At 50.1% G+C, this 23,302-nt stretch overlaps 1 protein-coding gene across 1 annotated transcript in view; it reads left to right on the plus strand.

Annotated features, from left to right (window-relative positions):
- The window catches only part of ABCA13 (ATP binding cassette subfamily A member 13), a 366,584-nt gene that overhangs the window by 100,518 nt on the left and 242,764 nt on the right, over window positions 1–23,302 (plus strand). The window contains 7 exon segments of the mRNA XM_035723335.1: window positions 4,111–4,274; window positions 4,985–5,064; window positions 5,736–5,857; window positions 12,910–13,104; window positions 15,501–15,665; window positions 16,584–16,761; window positions 19,975–20,114. Coding sequence (XP_035579228.1) covers window positions 4,111–4,274; window positions 4,985–5,064; window positions 5,736–5,857; window positions 12,910–13,104; window positions 15,501–15,665; window positions 16,584–16,761; window positions 19,975–20,114 — 1,044 coding nt within the window.

Consider the following 23,302-nt stretch of genomic DNA (forward strand, 5'->3'; position numbering starts at 1 on the left):
CTCGGTCCCTACAACCACGCTCAGCCATGTCAGAGGCTAGCCTGCGGCCCTCCTCCCCTTGGCTTCTGCCTTGTGAGAGCGGGATGTTCCATTCTTGGGAACCCCGCAAGCTGGCTCTTAAACCTCGACATCATCGATAAGCAGATGATATGAACGTATGTGACAATAAATTAGGTGAAAAACAGATGTTCATCAATTCCTAATTATTTTGCTGTGTGTTTTTTTTTAAATTATTTATTTGAGAAAGAGAAAGAGAGGGAGAGCACGAGCAGGGGGGAGCAGCAGAGGGAGAGGGAGAAGCTGGCTTCCCGCCGAGCAGGGAGCCCAATGTGAGACTCGATCCCAGGACCCTGGGATCATGACCTGAGCTGAAGGCAGATGCTTAACCGCCCGAGCCCTCCAGGCGCCCCGTGTGTGTTTGACTATTGTCTGTGCTCTTGAGATGGCTCACATCTCCTGCTCCTATATGGCGGGAGTACCTTACAGGAGTGCAGCGCTGTGCATCTCTAACTAATTCTGTGTTCAGGGAGGTCGTGATGGTGGCTTGAGCGAGGCCACGGTGACACCGTTTATACCATGGAAATTGGCAAATGCTACAAATAACGTATTTTTTCCCAGAGAGCCGGTTATTAAACATTCACCAGCCCACCGTGCGTTTTGACTAACGGCCCACGCGGTGGGCATCGAGAGCCAATAGCTGTAGGGGGACCAGCCTCGTGGCTCCCTTTTATGAACTTGGACGCGAGCCCAGGGAACGGCCACGTGGGGCCTTGAGCTGGAGCTGGGCCCGAGGTTGTGCCTTTCGCCTGTGGCCGGCTGCCTTCCCCTGGGAGCCAAGGCCACGGGGCCCACCGGCAGGCCAGACCTGCTGGGGAGGCATGGATGACAGCGACGTGAGTCCAGCAATGGACCGAGTGCCTTCCTTTCTCCAAGCGCCCGTTCTGGATATCTTTTATGGCTTTTGTGCTCCAGCAGAGTCACCTTCACACGTGTCCGTGGCAGGCTGGATTATCACAGCAAGCAGAGAGAAGGGTGCCGTGGAGGGAGGCTGGAGGTGCTCAGGCCAAGTCCCCCAGTACGGTGTGGGGCAAGAGCCGGGGGGGGCCTGCGTCAGGCTCGGGAGGACCGGTGATGTGCTCGGGAAGCAGGGTTGGGGGGTCCCTACAGAGATGACACCATGCGGACCATGGTGTCTTTCATACAGACGCTGATTTACGGAGACCATCCCAGTCTTATTTCCAGGTTGCACAGATTTCTGTCCCGTATTAAATGTGGATCCGTCAAAAACCCCCGACGGACGCCTTTTGAGTGCCGAGTGAGGTTTGCAATCATAAAGCAAGGCAAGCATCCCCAGCTTTCAAAGCTGCCTCGGAGATTGCCGTTATGGTTCCAATTTCTCTGTGACTAACAGCTCGGGCGGCCAACAGTTGGATCCGTTTGGATAGAGAGCAGGAGTTCCTGTCTTTGATGACAAAAATAGGAGTTGGCTTATCTCAGGATGCAAAGCCTCCAGGATGGGTCAAGGTTCGCAAGAGTGCGAGGCTTTTAGAAATATCAGTGTTCTCAGGCTCTGGGGTGTGAAGTGCCCAGTGCCCCCCAGAGGCGAGCCAAAGGCACCGTGCTATTTTTAGTTTTCCAGGATCTGACAAAACATTCTGACAGAGGGTTGCCTCAGTGCCAGTGAGGAGTCCCACCGGAAGGGAGCACGCCGGCTCTGAGTCCACTCGGTACCCTCAACTGTGGGAAACAGCAGTAAGGAGCTAAATGGAGATCAGAAAATAAAAATGCATCAAATTATCATGCAAAGTGCCCAGTGAGTCCAGACGTGGAGAATGGCTGGAACCCAGGTTGGCCTGGGGGCTTCCGACCCTCTCCCCAAATATAGCCCTTTGGACCCACCTGTGGACAGTATTGCCTCTGCAAAGCATGCTGGGTACACTTCCCTGACCTCTTGTAGGCAGGCCCAGACTTGTGCGCTTGGTGGCTTGACCCTGTCCCCAAAGTACAGCCTTGGATGTTGCACCCGACACATCTTGCACGGAGTGCAATGTGCCTGTGATGAAGGAAGCCAGAACTTTCTTTCCAGTGTCTTGCTGCTGGGGAGGGACATGCACTGTCCTTCTCTACTACCCCATATATTTCAAAATTATTGTGTCGCTAAATTTAAGAATAAGATCCATAGCAGGAATATTATAAATGAGTAGAATTCCATTTAATTGGCATATAATTACTGAATTCTGAACTAAAGTTTCTTTTCTACAAGGGCAGAGCCCCAGGGCAGTGGGTTTTATTCAACCTACGTTCTCAGAAGTGAGCTGTACCCCAAGTTCTGACCCAGATGCATCCGTGCACCTGTGTGCTGGGAAGAGGGGCCTCCACAGAGGACGGAGGCTCTTGAGACAGGGCCTGGGCGTCCACCCACCTTGTGCAGTGGCTGTCAGCTGGCATCCTCCGTGGGATGCAAGCCTGTGGGGGGCGAAGGGATGAATGAACGAACGAATGACTGAACAACTCTGTAGGATTTCTGTTCACTCCCGTATTGATTGGGAGCTTCACCCCCATATTGATCGGGAAAACGTGAACTTGGAAAGGGACCCACAATCCTGGACGGGTTAGTGAGCGGGTGCCAGGTGTGTGGTGGTCTGCTGGCTGGTTGGGCTCCCCCGTGATGTGGTTCCGAGGTGCTGGTGGTGGCGTGAGTCCGGGTGCTCTGGTCCCGTGTGCGTGCTCCCCGTGAGTGCTCCCCGGTTATCCTGGCAACTCCCGGGCCCCCGGGCAGATCCTGCTCGGCTGTGTCAGGCGACTCCAGGGTTCGGGTACATTTCAGTATTCTTCCACGGTTAACCTTCCTTGGGAAATATAGCTCTTAGCTCTCTCCGGTCAGCGGAATGATAGACGGTTTTCCTTCGCAAGAGAAACTCATGGTGGTTTTGGGGGAAATATTTCCGCGTTGTGTTGAGCAGAAATACTACAAAAGTGTCGACTTACATTTGATCACTTTCTTCCCTTCACTGGCAGAAGCTGGGGCCATGACTCCAACATCAGGAAGAGTCAGGGGATGTAAATAAAATATGACATAAATAAAATTCTGGCGATGTGACTCAGTTCTATGTGGCAGAATTTCTGTGTCCAGGGGAGGTATGGATTGGCACGTGTATCTGTAAACGTGCCTACGTGTGTGCCGCTTTTCCAGTTCTTTTAAATTTACATTACCTGCGTTCGTCATTTAATTTTGTATACGATAAATGTTTTGCATTTTTATAGGTATTTTATATAGGTATTATTCTAAAAATTTTTTGTGTGAAATGATTGGTCTGTCTTTCATGAGGTTGGTTAATGCTCGAAAGAAGATGCTAAGACAGGGAGGCCTGGGCGGCTCCATCGGTTAAGCGTCGGCCTTCGGCTCAGGTCATGATCTCAGGGTCCCGGGATCGAGTCCCGCATCGGGCTCCCTGCTCAGCGGGGAGTCTGCTTCTCCCTCTCCCTCTGCCTCTTCCCCCGCTCATGCTCTCTCTCAACTAAATAAAGAAAATATTAAAAAAAAAAGAGAGAGAGAGAATGCTAAGATAGGCAAGGACTCTTAGAAGCTGGCCTAGACTGGGGATTTCACTATGCCCCTCACCAAGGGGGAGACAGGGACCTTCAGGGCAGGGAAGACCCAGCTTTTACCCGCTTTATGTATGGACAGCCACATACGATTTCTTCTCAGGGGTGGGTTCTGTGGCTGGGAATTCTGCAAAGGCTCAGTTTTCAAACCAGGAATGAATGAACTCCTGGTAGCCAGCTGGACGGTGCTCGTTCTCTGGCAGACCTTGGATAGCACGCAACCCTGCCTGGACAGTCTGTAGCAATGCCAGGGCTAAGAGGCGGGATCCCCAGGCGCCCAGCCAAGGGCTCCTTCCACTACTCTGCAAGGGGCAGGTGCAATCAGACCTCCTTGTATGTTCTCAGTCTCCAGCACTGTGTTTGCCCGGGTGAAGAAGGTGAGCAGAACGCTTGCATTGCACGGAGTCCTTGCGGTGGGGAGGGGCAAGCTTTTATCTGGAAGCCAGGCATGAGCTCTGACGAACAAGTGTGTGTGTTTCTAACTGGATCTCTGCTGTTTTCTAGGAAATACAAAAGATGTGGTCCTCACCCCTTCAGCTAAATTGTGAAGGTCTCCGCAGGAACCTTTCTAGCTCCTTGGAAAGCTTCAAGAGCAGCCTGGAGCACGCCACCGAGTGGGACTGTGAATGCCCGCCGCTGTTGGACTTGGCTCGGCAGCACGTGCGCACGTACGTATGCTCTTGGGCCCCCTGCCCGCCCCCGTGTTTTCCTTCATAAAGAAGATGTCTTGAGTTTCTAAATCTCGGTTTGTGAATCTCGGACCATATAGCAATAGCAAAGTTTTCCACGACTGTAAGTTTTTCAGTGGTGAAATATACGAGCGGCATTCGCGCTCAGGCTAGCTTTACGGATGATCAAGATGTGAGATCAAAGATCCGAGACTGTAATACGGTGTTCAATATGTTTTGTAAGAGCAGGCAAAGAGTCTTCAAACTGCCTTCTTATTGGATTAATTTTGTTGTGTCCTCCACGTGCAAACCAGCGGAAGGGGAGGTCGCATACTTTGTATTCTGCAAATGACTTATGCACAGAAAGAAGGGTCACTGACTCCTTGATATCCCAATTTCTCACGCGCTCCGTGATCTAGTCTATCCGTTCTTTCCACACTTATGAGGACCCACTTCTCACGCATCGTCATCCCCCTGACTCATCCTGCCAGGCAGGGACTCCAAGGAAACAGTGCCAGAGTCGTGACAGTTGTGGGCATTCACGCTTAGAGGGCGTCAGGAGATGCAGTGTGTCTGATTATCTGAGGAACTTTCTGGAAATGTGATGTCATCCAGCTCATCTCCTGGGAACGGAGGCAGGATTATTCACTCCCGCCTTGTTTCTGGTGTTTTATCTTGCCTAAATTCGCTTTAATTTTCTGCCATTTTAGGTTGGCCCCGAGCCTCGAGAAGACCTGGTTGTCTGGGAATCCCATGCTGGCCTTTCTTAGCAATCTCACAGTGACGGGCGGTAAGATGTGCTTCCTCCAGCTTTGCTCAATTACGAATGAAGTGTGCTTTCTCACACAAACACGTTAGTGAAGTAGAACGTACAAAGGGAAAATTGCGCTGTATGTGACAAAGTATTCAGAACTTGGCTGTTCTGATGTATTTGGGGTTAAGAAGGAAAGTTCTGGAATTCTGCCGACCAAAAAACCAGGAGCGGGGAGGAAGAGAAACTTTTGTGTCGTCCTGGCCCTGCCTCCCCAGACAAGCCATGAGGTGTCTGTAAGTCTCTGCTTTCCGTCCGCTCTATCTGTACAGTTCCTAGCACCAACAGGCCAGGTGCGGAGAGTTCTGGAAACTCCTTATGTGATCCTCCGCTTGGTTAAAATAAAGCGGGATAAGGAAATACGTGGAGAGAATGAGTTTTCTGCAGGAGCTGATCACTTCTCTAAGAAGAACATCTTTCTGGAGCAAATCCTAAAATACGCGAGTCTCAGAGAGAGTGGTCAAGTGAGCAGGAAAGCCCACACACCCTAGGTCTGTTTTATTTCGGTATGACTGATCTCGGCTCCACCCAGTGTTCATTACCGGCTGCATGATCCTTGCCAGGGTCCAGTATGGATTCGTGTTTTCCCAGTCAATAATAGCTCGGACGTTTCTTATTACAAGATTTCCTTCCTTTTGATGGTTTTTCAGATGTAAAAGTCAAAGATTTGATGCAGAACGTCTCCAAGCTAACCCACGAGCTTCGCTCTTCCATCCACATCTCAGACGAGACTATCCACAGTATTCTAGAAGCCAACATCTCCCGTTCACAGGTGCGGAGCTTTGTCATCTCTGCCCCCCCAGCCCCCCAGCTGGCCCGGGCTAGCGTGGCGCTGTGGTCCCCTGTCCCCTGCCCCTCCCGTCCTGTGCTGAGGGGCTAGCCACGGGTGGGAAGGAAATGGGAGGGCAAGCCAGGAGCCAGAACCTTGGGATCTTTAATTTCCTAACATTGTCTTGTTGGGGTTAGAAAGGATAAAATTGGCAATGATACTGATTACAGTTATTCCCAGCCTTGATGCACAACACCCCCCAGGGGCCCCAGCTTCGTTAGGTAGGGGTTGCAGAATTCTCAAAAATATGCAAAAACTCAAACACGTAGAACGCTCTAAACGTCAGCTGTGCTTGCCTTTAAGTCGAGGATACCCGTGTGCTGACTGATATCGTGTGCAGAGGGGCTGGCTTATTGCGCAAGTTGTCGGGCAATGAGCTGTGTCCCCTCCTTGGAGGCCAGGGCACAGGGTCAGCGCGCACCGAGAGGAGGGCTGGTGCTGGGTGTGGTTTGTGCACAGAGGCGGGGATAATGAAGCCATGCCTCCCACAGCTGGTATCACTGGATCCTTAGCTCATGGTGAGATAGGCTTTCACGCATTTCCAGCTATCGTTTTACTTTCTGTACTGAGAACATTCCGGAAGCAGTAGCGGTGAAGATCGCACTCTAGGGGACTTTTTTCATTGACAATCAGCGGGGCCGCAATAGACATTTAATTTCATGCTGATTTTGGTTAGCTGGGTCCCCATACAAGCTCTGACAGGTACGTCAGTTACGGGCACACCTCGTTTTATCGTGCGTAGCGGACAGACTCTTAGAGATTTTAGGTTTGTGGTACCCTGCATCGAGCGAGTCTATCCGTGCCAGATTTTCAGTAGCATCTGCTCACATCGTGTCTCTGTTGCATTTTGGTAGTTCTTGCGATGTTTCAAACTTTTTCATTATTATTGTATTTGTTACGAAGACCTCTGAGCCGACGTTAGGATTCGCTGAAAGCTTGGATGGTGATTAGTGGTTTTGAGCAATAAAGTATTTTTTAGTCCAGAAATGTGCTTTTTAAGACATAATCAGCAGCTATTGTACACTTAATAGACTACAGTACAGAGCAAACATAAGTTTTACGTGCACTGGGAAACCAAAAAATTCGTTTGACTTTCATTATTGCGATACTTGCTCTATTGTAGCGGCCTGGGACCAAACCGCAGGATCCCTGAGGTGCGTGTATCATTCAGAATTCATCTGCATTAAGAAAGACATCAGTTAGAAGTCAGGAACCCAGAATTCAAATTATAGTACCGCCAAGTTATTTATGGCGAGTCCCCCAGTATCTGTCTTCAAGGAAAAATCCCAGAGGTGGACACGCATGGGGGTGTCAGGCATGAAGGTGGGGTGCAGAGAACACCTCCCGTGTTGCCCTGTTTAAAAGCAGCGATTAGATTCGGTTTGAAATCTTCAGTTCCTGGAACTTGTAATGGGGGGCGGGGGGCAAAGTTTTATAATACTTGGGTTTAGGCTCAACAGTTAGATTTTTTTTAATTGAAGTGTAGCTGACATATAATACTAAATTAGTTCCAGATGTACAACATAGTAATTCACCAATTATATGTATCACGAGACGCTCTTTTCTTGTAACTGGAAGTTACATTTCGCCCATCTCTCCACCCACCTCGCCCTTGGCAAACGAACAAACAAGAGTAGACCACAAAAAAGAGAGAAACGGACATGATCATCCGCTCTTGTGATGGCAGCTGCCCGAGGCGGCCAGCGGTCAGCAGGTGTCACTGGTGATCTATCCAGGGAAGGCTGTGCCCGCCAAGCATCTGGCCCCGGCTCCTTTGCGTAACTGTGTCTTGCTCCGCCTCACTGACGATGTAAGCCATTGTGGTCGCCTAAATAGCTGGACCGGTAGGTAATAGGGAGGTGTATTGCAAGCTTGCATTTCTGCTCTTCAGCTAGATGATGAAGCTATTTGCTTTGCTCACTAAGCATCTCCACGGACCCACCCGTGTCCACAGATCTTAGGAAAGGAATTCGCGTCTGGGGAGGGGACCGCACTGTGGGGTCTGGGTTTTTTTTCTGGACTGCCAGGCTGACAGCAACGCCGTGTTTTTGGTGGTAACCTCGATGTCTTCCTCCCTGGGCTTGTCTATCCTACTTTCAGTCAGTTTGCGAACTTGCCACATGAGATTCTCAGGTGGCGCACAGGGAATATGCAGTGGCACTAGAGCCCTGGACAGACTGCAAGAACCCGCATGCATGCATTCATTCAGTCACTGAAAACCTCCCTTTCCACTAGGTGTCCTTCCTCAAGTGCTAAGGGAGCGAACGTTCCAGAACCTTCGATGCAGCGGCACACAAATAAACACATGCTGTGCAGGGAAGATCACACGTGCAGGGGACACGTCCGCGGCGGGGACAGCGGTGGGAACAGGTGGTCACACTGGGGCTCAGGTGGCCATGCTGAGAACCCACGGGTGTGAAGAGCCACGTGGGAGAGGCTCAGGCTTGGAGACTCGGGGCACAGGGTCAGAGGCAGGGAGGCCGGGAGGCCGGAGAGGAGGCTGATCCTGGGCCTCGGATCTGGCTCCGGAGAGCCTGCTGCAGGTGCCCACGGGAAGTTCCGCTGCCCTGCGGTGCTGTGTTCTTTACCACCACCAGCAGCGCCCGTTAAACCGAAATCACAGACTTGGTTGCGTGGGACCCTGGGGTCCGCCTCGCCTGCCTGTGTCCTGGGCTTCAGCCCCCCACAACCCGCTCTGTGAGGAACGCAGGTACTTTATGCTGCGGTGACCTGTTGTTGTCTTCAGATCAGCCGTCGCTTCCTTCTTTGTATTCGGCCATGTTTTGATTCTTTTAAAATTAGCGACGAGGTCAGAGTCAGGACCCAGATAGACTGGGAGTCTGTCTCCTAGCCCTTTATTTTCTTCTCCAAACAACTGAGCACCTTAGGACGGCCTGGGAATTCGGACGCCGTCCGTGGTCCTCAGTGGGTTTGTTCCTCCTGGGGGGTTCTTGCAGAGGAAGGTGGGGACGGGGCCCCAAGAGAGCTCTCATCTCTTCGGGGCGGCTCCTAGGAGGGAAGATATTCTCAGACTCTGTCTTACTTTGCTTGGGCAGAGGTGCTTGCACCTCTTGCTTGAGGCTTGTTCTGTGGGCATCATGAGCAGCTGACCGGTGCGGTTTGGGAGCAGAGAGATGCCCGATGGGGTTTTACCTAACACCTCACATCCCATTTGTTGCAACACATGGAGTTTGTCTGCTGAAAAACTGCAACATGTAGTTCTTGGTGTAGCTCACGCTGGAGTAGACACCTGTCAAAATCTGCTTTTTCTTGCAACCCCCGCCCCCCACCCCGCCGCCCTCCCTTCCCCCCCAGAGAAAAAACAATAACGTGTGAGTGGAGTTGAGGGTCTCTGGCCCACGAGGAGGATTCTGGCCAGGGGTCCCCTGGAAGACAAGGCCATCTGTGTGGGGCATCTTATCCTGGAGGCTGGGTTTCCCCCATTTCCCACAAGGGACCCCATCTCTGCTGCTTCGGGCTGGATTTCTGGTCCTTTTAATCCGGACACCTCAGCCCCTCTGCCACCTCTCAGCGCAGACACGTCCCTCGCTGCTGCCGACGGGGTGCATCTCTCCCTGCTTGCACTGATGTAAATAGTTTTGAACCTGTTTTATAGGATTTGTGCTGATCTCTGCCAAAGTCCCTTCTGCTAGTTGCAGTCAATAACTCTGAACTTCCGTGAGTCTTTAATCCTGGCTCTACTTTGCAAAGTGTCATTCGTCTCTCTCAGCCTTGCTCGTCCCAAAGGAGAGGAGCATACCGAGTGTGTGTTCATTCAAGTCATGAGTGCAGAGGGTTAGCCGTGGGGGCCACCACACCTGTTTAGCAGCTTGTCTCTTAAATCAGCCGCCGCACGTAACCTGGGGGCCTGGCAACGTCCTAGCCTAATAACTGTGCTGTCCAAAGAAGATAATTCTTCATTGATGGTGACTCTCCCAACATGCTTTGTGGCAATTGCCGCTTTGTCCAAGAGCTCCTGGATGACCCGCGGTCAGGATTCATCCAGGCCCTGACTCTGTTGGGCGCTGCCAGTTCCTAGGGTCTGCTTTAAGAAATAAAGCTAAGGTTGGTGCGCCTGGGTGGCGCCTCGGTTAAGCATCCGACTCTTGATTTTGGCTCAGGTCATGGTCTCAGGGTCGTGAGTTCGAGCCCCGCGTCAGGCTCTGTGCTGGGTGTGGAGCCTGCTTAAGATTCCCTCCTCTTCTGCACCCCCCATCCCCCTAATCTCTCTAAAAAATAAAAGAAGAAAAAGAAATAAAACTAAGGTCGATTTCATTTTCTCCATGACTTCCTAAAACCTGTAGCTAGTAGCCCCAATATCCTGTCTGGAGCCTGGAGAGGGGGAAAATGTTCTGGAAGTGGAGACAGAGAGCCAGGTGGCAGTCGTGTTCTCCCCCCAGAACTGCAGCGAAGCCGGGGTCTGCCTCAGTGGGCGAGGGGGGCGGTGACCTCTGCCCCAGGGGCCAGGCTGCGGCTCGGTGCCGGGCAGAGGGTGGCTCGTGGACCTCAGACACAGGGAGAGCGAGGGTAAGGACCCAGCTGCCCTCAGCCTTCCTCTGGAGCCCTTCTGTCTGGTCTGCCGTCCCTCCCAACAGGCCCGAATAGCTTGCTCCTGCCCTCGATGCCGGCGCTTATCCTTGCTCGTAGCTCGTCATCGCATGAGCAGGTCTGAGCCCAGCCGGACACTGGAGGCAGAGAGCCCCGCCGCCCCTCTCTGCCCATGGAGGGTGGAGTGTTTCCCCTCTGCTCATCTCACTGATTTTGCTGGCATCACTGTGACACGGCCGACTCGCTCTCCCCATTCCCAGTCCGTCTACATCACTGGTGGTGTTTCCTGCCTGGTCGTAATTAAGCAGAGAGCGGCCGTCCCTCTCCATGCTTCCCTGCACCCCTCATCGAAAACTGTCAGCCGGGCAGAGCCGAGGCTGTCCCCGAGGTGCGCCGGGCTCCCAGTGCGGGGCCCTGCCCGTCCTGGATCCCAAACACGGATGTGTCGGAAAAAACATCAACACCTTGGCCTCCCCATTTCTGATAAGTGGCCGTATCAGCCTAAGCAAAGCCGTGGTTCACTTTGATGAGGACTCATACGTGGCCCCTCCAGCCCAACAAAACGGAGTGTTATTTCTGTTTCTTTACTCCTGCTTCAGGTGCCTTCCACGTAGGAAAAATGGACACAGTGAGGTTTAGGAAGATAAAGAGTAAGGTTTAGAAGACACAGAGGAGTGGGTGCAGATATGCTCAGGGCGTTGCTCACTGCAGCATGGCCGGAGTTTCTGGATGATGGGCACGGGACCCCCGCACTTGGTTTAAATAGGTGTACAGAAGTTTTTAAGACATATTTTTGTCCTGGGACAAATTCTAGGAGTTGTATTGACTGTGACCCTCCGTGGGGGCCGCCGGGTGATGCTCTAGATGGTAGCTAAGACCAGGCTCCAGGGCAAACACGGATGGGCTGTCATTGGCCGGTTCTGGTCGATCCTCACTCGAAGGCGGGGGGAAGTCTCTGGGGTTGTGGGCTTGGATGGATCCCATTTTCAAGGAAAATTTCATATAGAAGCCCACGTTATGGAAGTGATCCAAGACAGGCTGCCCCAGTCAAAGCAAATGTTGGATGTCCATACTCCACCCATCACGCCCCCTCTCTGCATCTGCCCTACCCCACCCCCAAGGCGACCGCTCTTCACCCCCAGGAGAGCACATTTGAAAACAGCGGCATTGAGGAAATCTTTCTCAAGTTGTGTTTGCACCATACATGTCCCATACGGAAAAGGACTCTTTGGTTAACTTAAGGTGTGAAAACACTCAATCAAAGATTCAAAATGTACTTCGGTGCTAGCACCCTAGCCATTTGTGATGGTTAATTTTCTATGTCAAGTTGGTTGGGCCATGGCACCCAGGTATTTGGTCAAACACCAGTCTCACTGTTGCCGTGAAGGTATTTTTTAGATGAGATTAACATTCACATCAGTGGACGCTTGAGTAAAGACCATGATGTGGGTGGGCCTCGTCCAATCAGTTGAAGGCTGTGATCGAAAAGACTTTAGGTCCCCAGGGGAGGAGGGAATTCTGCCTCCAGACTCCAACTGGAACTCATCCCTGGGTCTCCAGCTTCTTGGCCCACCCTGCGGATTCTGGACTTGCACCTCCACAATGACTCGAGCCACTTCCGTAGAATACCCGTAAACACATAAACACATAAATGCGCATCTTATGGGCTCTGACTGATAAACACGATTGATGCCATCTTCTATTTCTTAATGATTTTCCTGGGCTCTTTCTGGTATTATAGGAAGGCATCTGATGAGTTCTGCCTGCTCGTGAGACTCCTAATAAATGAACAGTAGCTTTGGTTCACAAAGGGTCTTGCTTGGTCTGAATGGTTCACACTAATCATACGCATCACAGTATACATAGAAATGGGAAGTCCGTTTTTGAAATTTTGCTTTATGCCCTGTCCTATCGTGAAGGTCGTTAGCTGAAAGCCACACGCAAACGGAGACGTGCTCAGAACCCCTCCCTGTGGCGCACGCGGCAATACCAGATGTCCTCATCCCTCCTCTGAGGGGATACGCTTTTTCTTTTCAAAAACCGTTTTTGGAGAGCTGGTTTTCATTTTGAAAATGGACGAGGAAGAGAATAGTTTCACACCGACAGCTGAAAAACAAAGGTTGAGACCTTGTGTCGGGGGAAGAGTCAAAGGCTGTGGGGGCCCCTCGGGGTCGACGAGGGTGGAGGGTCCTGAGGTCCTGCCTCCTGCATCGTCAGAAAGGGCAGATCGCTTCAAAACTGGAGAATTATGTGCACATTTTAGAGGCGTTTCCACTCGGATGTTTGGAAGCGCACAGAGGTTTGGATTCCGTGTATTTGTGTGGGTAAATCCTCAGCCCTTTGGGAGAATGGGCTTTCGGGGGGGGGGGGTCCTCGCTGAGGAAGGGCTGTGCTGGGCGCTGCCGGTGCCAGCTGGACTCACCTCTGACCCTCCCGCTCCGACGCAGGTGCTCTTGAGTACCCTCCTGGTGGCCCAGGCTGGAAGGTGTGATGCAGACGTTCTCCGCCTGCTGGTGGCACTTCCTGAGGACCGGAAGTCTTGGTTTGCAGCCAAGGAACTGTGTGGCCTGCCCGGGCCCCACGTGTATTCTCTGATCGTGTCCATGACTCAGAACCTGAATCTACGCAATGTCATTTACAAAGTAAGGGGGTGACCGTGGGGGGTGGCCTGACTTGGGCCTCGTGACGTCCGCAGAGGGGCGGCAGGGGGGGGCCTGCAGACCCCAGCGGCCTCGGCCAGTCTCCGTGTCTCGTGTGCGCTGACTCTGGGGTGGGGCTCGGAATCAGGGGGTGCTCAGGAGACCATCCGGGGCATCCCTGGGGTCAGGCCCCTGGGGACACTTGGCACAGCGTTGGCAGCCCTCAGTGTGGTCAGCACAGGAGGACCCACCAGGAAAAGCCCTCCTCACCTCGGTGCCAGGTTCCCCTCCTCCTTAAGGACCCTTCCTGCGGTACATCTGGGGAAGCTGGGTTCCTCGGGCCAGGCCCGTGCCCTGCTCTGAGTCGGGAGCTGCTCCCACCCCTCCTTGGTCCTGGCCTTCTGTGCCCCATCATGTCCTGAGACCCACAGCCTCTGTCCTGTGAGGGTTACGTGCCCGCCTCTGCCAGAGCCTGTCCAGGAGAAGGTGTGCCGACGGGAGGGAACACGGGGCGGGCCCTGGTCACCTTGGGAACCAGCTTGTAACCTGCCCCACACACTCCTGCACACAGTGGGGTGAGGGTGAGGAGGGTCTGAGAAACCCAAAGATGACAACGTGTGCGGGAGAGAGTTGACAGTGGACGGTGAGCACGGCTGACCCGGGGACACCCCCGATTACCCCTCCACCGACCGCCCGTGTGGACGGTGAGCACGGCTGACCCGGGGACACCCCCGATTACCCCTCCACCGACCGCCCGTGTGGACGGTGAGCACGGCTGACCCGGGGACGTCCCCGATTACCCCTCCACCGACCGCCCGTGTGGACGGTGAGCACGGCTGACCCGGGGACACCCGCGATTACCCCTCCACTGACTGCCCTCTGGGCTCTACCTCTTCTAGAAGTTCATTGTCTTCTGTCCTCCACTGTTCGAGTCTTACTTATGCTTCCAGAAACTTAGCCCTACCCTTAGGGACTGGTCTTGTTCCCTGTTTCTCCCCAGGGATGGATTTGGCAACATCTGGGCTAATCAGAGATGCCACAGGTGTTGTCAATCTGGCAAGGGCGCTTTGGGCGCTTCCAACCTGGGAGAAGAGCTTTGGGGTCAGGAAAAGGGGAGGTTTGCCATCCCAACCCTCTTTCCTTTGTGGTCTCCCTCCCGTGGGGAAGTATTGGGTTACACACACGCACACACATTCTGAGGACAAGTACTAACTTTCAGATCAAGTACCCCCTCCAAATTCACCGTGCACCGCCTGAGACACAGATGCAGCCCGATGGCGAGCCAGGGTTTCAGTGCCGTTCTGTTATGCACACAGAAGCCACCCATGTGAAATTTGTGCTTCCAAATAAGTCTCTGCGGAGGGGCATGAGGATGGGGTGTGGGTTCGATGAGAAAGGCGAGCAGAGAAAGAGATGGAGCCCACACCCGTGTCTGGTGGCCGAGTGTTGGGCCACTGACCCCGGAAGGACATCATTATTAGCAGAGCCCGGCCAGAAAGGAGAGAGCTATGATGTCGGGCCTGCAGGTCAGCTGCAGAACCAGCAGCTCAGGGGCAGGTGCAGAATGCGAATGACCAAGAATAAGAAGTTGGGACAGTCAGGGCCTCAGCCTGAAAATTCAGTGCACAAGTGAACCCAGAAGGGGGACGCTAGCCGTGATTCCTCCCTTCTTGTGGGAAGAGGCAGCGTCGGCTCATTTATCCATTTATCCAGCAAACTCTGAGCCATAATACCACCCATGCTGTCCTGCCCCCTGTGGCTACGTAAGTGATGGGGCAGGCACACATCCCCGCCCACGTGGAGTCTGCATCCCAGAACAGAGCGGAAAATGATAAGTGAAAATACTTAGCGGGCCAGGGTAATAGCACACACAGGTTTCAAAGGGCGCGGCTGCTTCTACAGTCCTGGGTTAGATGCCCGGCCCTGTCCTTCTAACTGTGAGACTCCTGGACGTCCTTGGGTCTCCGAGCCCCTGTCCGCTCGTCCACAGAATGAGCGTGCTTAGCACAACCCGGAGGGGCGAGGAGGCCAAGTAGAAATGGTCCACAGCGGTCAAGTGGGACTTGTTTCCCATGTAAGTATTGTTCTATTTTGACCTCTTAAATGCCCACTTTAGGCACCTCCAACATAAAGAGAAATACTGTGAAAATGATTTGAATTTTAACAACAGATTGCATCCATCCCTGGCTTACATTTGAACGGTGTGGGTGCAGTTGTGTGCCAAAACGCTGAGCGAGGCGTGCCCTAATAAAGAGGACTTTTATATGGCACAGTGAAGTCGTCTCCCTAGTTCTAGAAAGAAGACAGTCAAATAACCAGGTTTTCACTGCTCAAGCAATCCTCATGAGAGTCAAAGTCCGATGTTGGTTATTTCTCGTGTTGTGTTTTTTTCCTTCGAGACTCTGATGCCTTCAGAAGCCCACAGTGCACTCGGCTCCTTGTTGGAGGTGGTCTCCAGACTCAGCCACCTGCTTGCCAAAGCCGGCCACGTTCTGGAATACCTCTCCGAATTTCTTCAGGCGTATAAGATCACTGCCTTGCTAGACACGCCCGACTTCCAACAGGTACGTGTTTGCTCTTGGCCCCCCGGGGAAAAATTCAGATTTGCTGTGTCTTTGTCTTTGCCGCTTTTGCTTGTGTATCTCTTTCTTCCAGCATCTAAATTCTGCATGTGGGAACAAAATATAGGAATAGGAGTACCTTCTGTGGCTCTGGAGACATAAGAACCAGGGAACGGGGACTTCTTTGAGCCACACGCACGCACGTGGTGGTTGGGGATAGCTCACACGTCGTCTGTGAAGTCAGAAATCACTAAACCGAATATTAGCACAAATGAGATTCCAAGGGCCTGTTTAACTTAATTCCGAGAGTAAATTGCTTTCAAAAACCTTCAGACGTTTATTTACATATAAATAATTGGCTTACAAATTACAGATTATTTGCTGCACATACAAACACAAACTTGAATGCAGTCAGCGTCGTGATGCTACCTTTTGCTTGGACGCCGTCTGCCAGGAGGGGCTGTGTGGGGAGAGCAGATGTGTGGGAGACACACAGAGGCCGAGGTGCAGGCTTGGGGCGGTGGACGGCAAGGTGCTCAGCAGCCTCGGGCAGGACAGAGCTCTGCTCGTGAGCTGAGGCATGATGCAGACACCTGTCAAGTGTCTGGGTAACTTGGCAGTAGAAATGCACATGAAGGCCATTAGTTAGTCGGAGTGAGTGATATTTTATGGATCGATCACTTAGCACCAGACGGAAGAGGATTTGCTGGTGCGCGTGCATGTGACATTTGTCTCCGTGATGGGTTTATAGGCCAGGGAAAATCACCGCATGATCTGCAGAGTGTTTCGAGGTCAGAGACGTCCGAAGCAGAGATTGCGTGCTTGGACTTGAACATCTCGTATGTTGAGTTGGAGAACGGGCTTCCTTTCAGGAGTCTCCGTCACTTGTTGAAATGCTGCTTATTTTCCTCATGTTCTCAGGCTCTGCAACATGGGCAGGCCAGAAGTTCAGCGTTCGGTTCTTTCCAGTTCGTGATGAAGAAGGTTTGCAAGGAGCAAGCGCCATTCTTCAGCGGCTCTAACTCGTTCTTTAGCTTGCCCAGAGTTAACGAGCTCCTGGGAGGGGACAAAGAAAAATTCAACATTCCTGAAGATTCAAGTAAGATGACAGTAATTAGCGTTCATTGAGATTGGTTTGCGTCTCAGCCATTAGCCCTGCTCTGTATGGAATATTCTGTGTGAAGGTGGGCACACACCGGCTGACAATTGTCTCCGGCTTGTTAGCTTTACCCCTCGCTTTCACTAAGGCTGCCAGACACTGCCCTGGCAGGTGGCTTTGGAAGCCCCTGGTGCCCGCGGGCACAGGCTCATTCTCTCTCTGCGTTGCTGGGGAAGTGATACCAGTATTCTTTCCGTGTCATGGATGAGACCGCTGTGATCAGAGATGATATCATGTGGCCAAAGAGGCATAACTGGTTGGGGGGGGTGGGGGATGCTGAACTGATCAAACCCTAAACCCTCAACTGCCTTTCTAATTAGAACGGGTCCACCTAAAGTGGGGCCAGGAAGTCCCTTATCAATCCATGGTCCTTTGCCACTGAGCTTCATAGAAGGCAGATTTGGAGGAGGTTACATACATTTCTCCTTGTTGTAGGGCATAGCTGGTTTGCAGGGGCCAACATGGTGGTGCTGGTCTCTGTGCCCAGACCCCTCACCAGTACAGGTCAGCCAGGGGTCCGAAACAGACCGGGCTTCGGGGGGTGGGTCTGACTCTGAGGCTTCCAGTCTTTTTTTTTTTTTAAATAATTTTTTGTTGTTATGTTAATCACCATACGTTACATCATTAGTTTTTGATGTAGTGTTCCACGATTCATTGTTTGAGCATAACACCCAGTGCTCCATGCAGAACGTGCCGTCTTTAATACCCATCACCAGGCTAACCCAACCCCCCACCCCCCTCCCCTCTAGAACCCTCAGTTTGTTTTTGGCTTCCAGTCTTTTTAAAAGGTTTACCTGTTTGCTCAGCCAGGCTAATCTTCTTTTCGATGAATTCATCAACTCAGCTGATTGGGGACCTTATTTACATCTTCAGAATTCCTTCACCGTGCCTGTGTACCTACCCAGGTGCATGGCATCTGTCATATTCACGGGTTCTGTCTGCAAGTCAAGGTTTGAAGTTCATCCAGGGGCCGTGTTAGGATTCTGCCTACCACCTGCCTACCAAGTATACATATGAAATATATATTATCAGTTATAAATTATGTATTATATATTTAAGAATTTATTTAATATAAAAAATAGACATTTAAATCTGTGTTTACATATGGCATGCCCGGGACGGACAGAGTGTTGGTGGGACTGGGGAGGAGGAGGAGAGTGGTGGTTTGCAGAGCTGGAGGGTGTAAGATATGAAGCCACATAGCAAAGACCTCCCAGCCAGAGACAGTGTGTCAGTGGGCTCATCAGCTAATGGGTGATTTGGACAGCTGCCAAGCATAACATAATTTGGCAGTATAAAAACATGTTAATGTTATTAATATTTGATAATTTGTGTTTTCTACTTCTCTAATTCTCATTTTTTCTTTTTTTCTTGCATTTGGGTTTCTTGAGGATTTTTTTATTGTTATGTTAATCACCATACAGTACATCATTAGTTTTTGGTGCAGTGTTCCATGATTCATTGTTTGTGCACAACACCCAGTGCTCCACGCAGAACGTGCCCTCTTTAATACCCATCACCAGGCTAACCCATCCCCCCACCCCCTCCCCTCCAGAACCCTCAGTTTGTTTCTCAGAGTCCATCGTCTCTCATGGTTCATCTTCCCCTCTGATTTCCCCCCCTTCATTCTTCCTCTTGAGGATTTTTTATTTGCTCATCAAATATAATCATCTAATCATCCATCCATTCCTCCACCCATCCACTGATCCATCCATCCATCCATCCATCCATCCATCCATCCATCCATCCACCCACTCAACCATTCATTCATCCAGTCATTCAGCTACCATGGAAGACCAGTCTTTCTTGGTCCTTTCATACATTGTATTTCAAATGATTGTCACACTAATCATAGACAATATTAGTACCCTCCTTTTCCACATGACATACTGGAAGCTCAGAGAAGGTTAAGTGACTTACCCAAAGTTCACACAGCTCTCAAGTGGCAGATGTCAGGATTCCTGGTTTCAGATTTCTTGCTGTGTACATATATATGGTTTTGTCTTTTCTGAAATGAAAATTGTTACTGTTTAAATTATGCTTATAAAGTGTAACTTTAAAAATATCAGTAAGAGCAATCTTTATAAATGACAGTTTAAAAACTTATTATGTAGTCATGCTCTTAATTTATATCTCAGGGAATTCCTCCTATCAATTTTATTGTACTTGTTGAATAAAAAGAACTGGTTGTTCCTTTTCAAACAGAATTTGGGAAGATGTAATGAATAGTGGAAATAATCACAACAGCACTATTCATACCTTGGGTGTCAGGAATCATGATATCAAAACTAAGATATTTCCATTTTAAATGTCCGCTTCAGGGGTAAAAGAACAAGTTGAAGTATTCATCACTAGCTTAAAACCTTATAATGTTCTGGAGTCCCTGGGTGGCTCAGTCAGTTGAGTGTCCGACTCTTGATCTCAACCCAGGTTTTGATCTCAAGGTTGTGAGTTCAAGCCCCATGTTGGGCTCTATGCTGGGCATGGGGCTACTTAAAAAACAAAAAACAAAGACAAACCTTACAGTATTTGGTTACTACTAATCCTTATGGTGGTACCTATTTGATTAGACAGGTCAGTTGAGTAAACTTTTGATTGAAACCAGTTAGCACACAGCAATGTTGATCCCCCACCTTGAGGGATCAAGTGTTTGAGTGAAAACAAGGCGCTTTAATATATCAAAAGCAGTAAGGTCAACATGGCTGTGTAGGTGCAGGGAAAAAAATTCAGCAGCAATATATAAAGCTAATTTCATGGGAAAAACCTAATTCTGTTCCCAATCCTGTAAGGTGTTGATGATTTTCTACATTAAAGATCAGATGCATTTCTTTCTATTACTATTTGCAGGTGTCTTTGTCATCAATTAGTGCTCTTATTGATGACTTAGTTTGAATATGTGAAGGTCCTGCTTTCCTTTCTTTCCAATTACCGAAACAAACACAGTATCTCGAAATTTCTTACAAGGCGAGAACTGCTAAGGACAGCAACAAGAAAAATTATTCTCGAATTTACTGCCCAATTTTAGTTGTGGCATGAAAAATGCATCCATATCACCCATTGGAAAGTGAGGCGTCATGGATATATAGATGCGTGTCACTATTAGCCTGTGCATCCCGTATTGTAAGTAATTTCTTTTTCTTCTAATTGTGATAGCACCGTTTTGCTTGAACCTCTATCAAGAAATTCTGCAGTCTCCAAACGGCGCTTTGGTGTGGTCCTTCCTAAAACCTATATTACACGGAAAAATACTGTACACACCAAATACCCCAGAAATTAATGAGGTCATTCAAAAGGTAAGTCTGGGGGCACCTGGGTGGCTCAGTTAGTGATCTGAGTCTTGGTTTGGCTCAGGTTACGATCTCAGGGTGGTGATATCGAGCCCTACGTCAGGCTCCATGTTCAGCGGGGAGTCTGCTTGAGATTCTTTCTCCCTCTCCCTCTCTAAAATAAATAAATTAATAAAAAAAAAGTTAAGTCTGAATGAATGAGAATCTTATCGACCATACAAGCAGAGCATCAGGAAAGGGTCTTTAAAGATACGCAGCATTGTATAGATTGGAATGCATGAAGTTTTCGTGTGTTGATGATGGTTCATCTTGGCCTCTTCTGGCTCCTTGTTCTCTGGGTCGCTGTCCTAGAGGACACGTTGGGGCAGGAGGTATTATTTGGAGGAGCCCATGCCGTGAGGACAATTAGACAGAAAGGCAGGCTGTTCCCTGTGGTCCCAGGAGAAGGTGGAGGACAAAGGCTCGTCGGTTTTGCTTGGTGCATCTGGCAGTTAAGGACGAGTCAGACCAGACGTGTTTGTAGGTGCCACCGGGGCCTGGTGAGTGACGTTTCCAGTTCGATTGTGAGGCTTTGTCAGCCTCACTCTGTGGAGGAGGAGCTCAGGTGGCGGCGGAATCAGCTTCCCTGGAAGCAATCCAGACATCACGAGGTTCTGCTTGGTTTCCCTTCTGGACCTTTGGTAATGTCCCATGCACTATCAGACTTGCAATTCTTCATATTTGTGCTTTCTTTTGAATGGATGGTGCTGTATTTTGTGTTTCGTTTTCGTGTCTGGCGGTGGCTTCTAAGGAAGCCTGCAGGCTCCTTTTGAGGGCTTCACAGACGACAGACATGTGGATGATCTGATCTGACTGTCCTGCCCAGAAGAGGAGACACCAAGTTCTCCCAATGATCCACTTTCAAGCTTCAAATACTACTAACTTAGAAGCGGAAAAGTTAGCGTCAGCATGTGGTCACATGAGCAGTGGTGTTAGTTTTGGTCCATCTGGCTTTTGCACACCCCCGGGGTCGTCCTGTGGGGCCACAGCAGAGGGCAACCTGGGGCTCTGTTCCCCCCGTGACAGCTCAGGGGCTGCAAGGACCCCCCTGCGTTCTGAATGTTGTCAATAATTTCTGTTTTTGTCTTGAAAATATTACTTTGCAGGGGTAGTTACTGAAATTCTTACTCTCACAGTGAAATGGTATTAATCTAGATAAACACCAGGAGTTAGTCTCTCCAGAGAGACACTTCTAACAGGCCTGGGGCAACGCGAGAGTTATTGCGGATTCCTTTCCTGGTTAAGCTTTCAAGGGTTGTGGGTCTTCTTTTTTTTTAATTTTTTTATTGTTATGTTAATCACCGTACATTACATCATTAGTTCTTGATGTAGTGTTCCATGATTCATTGTTTGTGCATAACACCCAGTGCTCCACGCAGAATGTGCCCTCTTTAATACCCATCACCAGGCTAACCCATCCCCCCACCCCCCTCCCCTCTAGAACCCTCAGTTTGTTTTTCAGAGTCCATCGTCTCTCATGGTTCGTCTCCCCCTCCGACTTTCTCCCCTTCATTCTTCCCCTCCTGCTATCTTCTTCTTCTTCTTTTTTTTTTCTTAACATATATTGCATTATTTGTTTCAGAAGTACAGATCCGTGATTCAACAGTCTTGCACAATTCACAGCGCTCACCATAGCACATACCCTCCCCAATGTCTATCACCCAGCCACCCCATCCCTCCCACCCCCCACCACTCCAGCAACACTCAGTTTGTTTCCTGAGATGAAGAATTCCTCATATCAGTGAGGTCATATGATACATGTCTTTCTCTGATTGACTTATTTCACTCAGCATAACACCCTCCAGGTCCATCCACGTCCTTGCAAATGGCAAGATCTCATTCCTTTTGATGGCTGCATAATATTCCATTGTGTATATATACCACATCTTCTTTATCCATTCATCTGTCGATGGACATCTTGGCTCTTTCCACAGTTTGGCTATTGTGGACATTGCTGCTATAAACATTGGGGTGCACGTACCCCTTCGGATCCCTACATTTGTATCTTTGCGGTAAATACCCAGTAGTGCAATTGCTGGATCGTACGGTAGCTCTATTTTCAACTGTTTGAGGCACCTCCATCCTGTTTTCCAGAGTGGTTGCACCAGCTTGCATTCCCACCAACAGTGTAGGAGGGTTCCCCTTTCTCCACATCCCCGCCAACATCTGTCGTTTCCTGACTTGTTAATTTTAAGGGCTGTGGGTCTTTTAAGAATTCCCTGAAAATGACTCTATATCACAGCTCTCTTGTAAATTTCAATTTTTATTTTATTTTTAAAAGGATTTTATTTAATTATTTGACAGAGAGAGAGAAAGTGCTAGCAGGGGGAGCGAGAGAGGGAGAAGCAGACTCTCCGCGGAGCAGGGAGCCCGATGTGGGACTCGATTCCAGGACCCTGGGATCATGACCTAACCCGAAGGCAGATGCCTAACTGACCTAGCCACCCCAGGCGCCCCATAAATTTTAATTTTTAAAAATAAGAGGCGCCTGACTGGCTCAGTCAGAGAGCATATAACCGTTGATCTCGGGGTCCTGAGTTCAAGCCCGATGTCAGGTGTCGAGATTACTTAAATAAGTAAAATTAAGAAAAAGAAAACTGGAAGGAATTTTTCTCTTGAAAGAAAATGAGAAAATAAGGCTTGAGTTTCTTAATTGATTATATATTATCCATTAGTGTTATTGGTAATATATATAGTACGGGGTTACGTCTCGTGCTATGTTCTGTGATACGACAGTATGAACACCTCTGCTTCCTAGAGCCCACCCTGCAGTGGGGAAGAGAAAACAAGCAAAAGAATAATTTAGATGTGAGATGAGGGATTCGTTGACTGTGAGAGGTGAGTTGTTCCTCCCGCACAGAGAGGCGTCTGGAGGGCAGGGTGCGCGGGCCTCCATCAGCTGCGGGAGGCCATGGGCTGGCGAGGACAGAGCTGTGGGGAGGGCTCGAGCCCCATGCTGCCTGAGAATGAGGAAGATTCTAGAAAAACCAGAGATTTCCCCGATTCTGGCTCATCCCATTTCAGATTTCATAGGCCCTAACAGGAGCTGGTATCTTTTTCACTCATTCAATGCGGCTCACGACCTGGCTTGTGGATATCCTGGTTTTGTACTGAAAATACTAACCTTATTTTGGCAGTTGGCCCTGGCTACTTAG

Source organism: Zalophus californianus, chromosome 12 (genome assembly GCF_009762305.2).
Source record: "Zalophus californianus isolate mZalCal1 chromosome 12, mZalCal1.pri.v2, whole genome shotgun sequence".
NCBI classification, from domain to species: Eukaryota; Metazoa; Chordata; class Mammalia; order Carnivora; family Otariidae; genus Zalophus; species Zalophus californianus.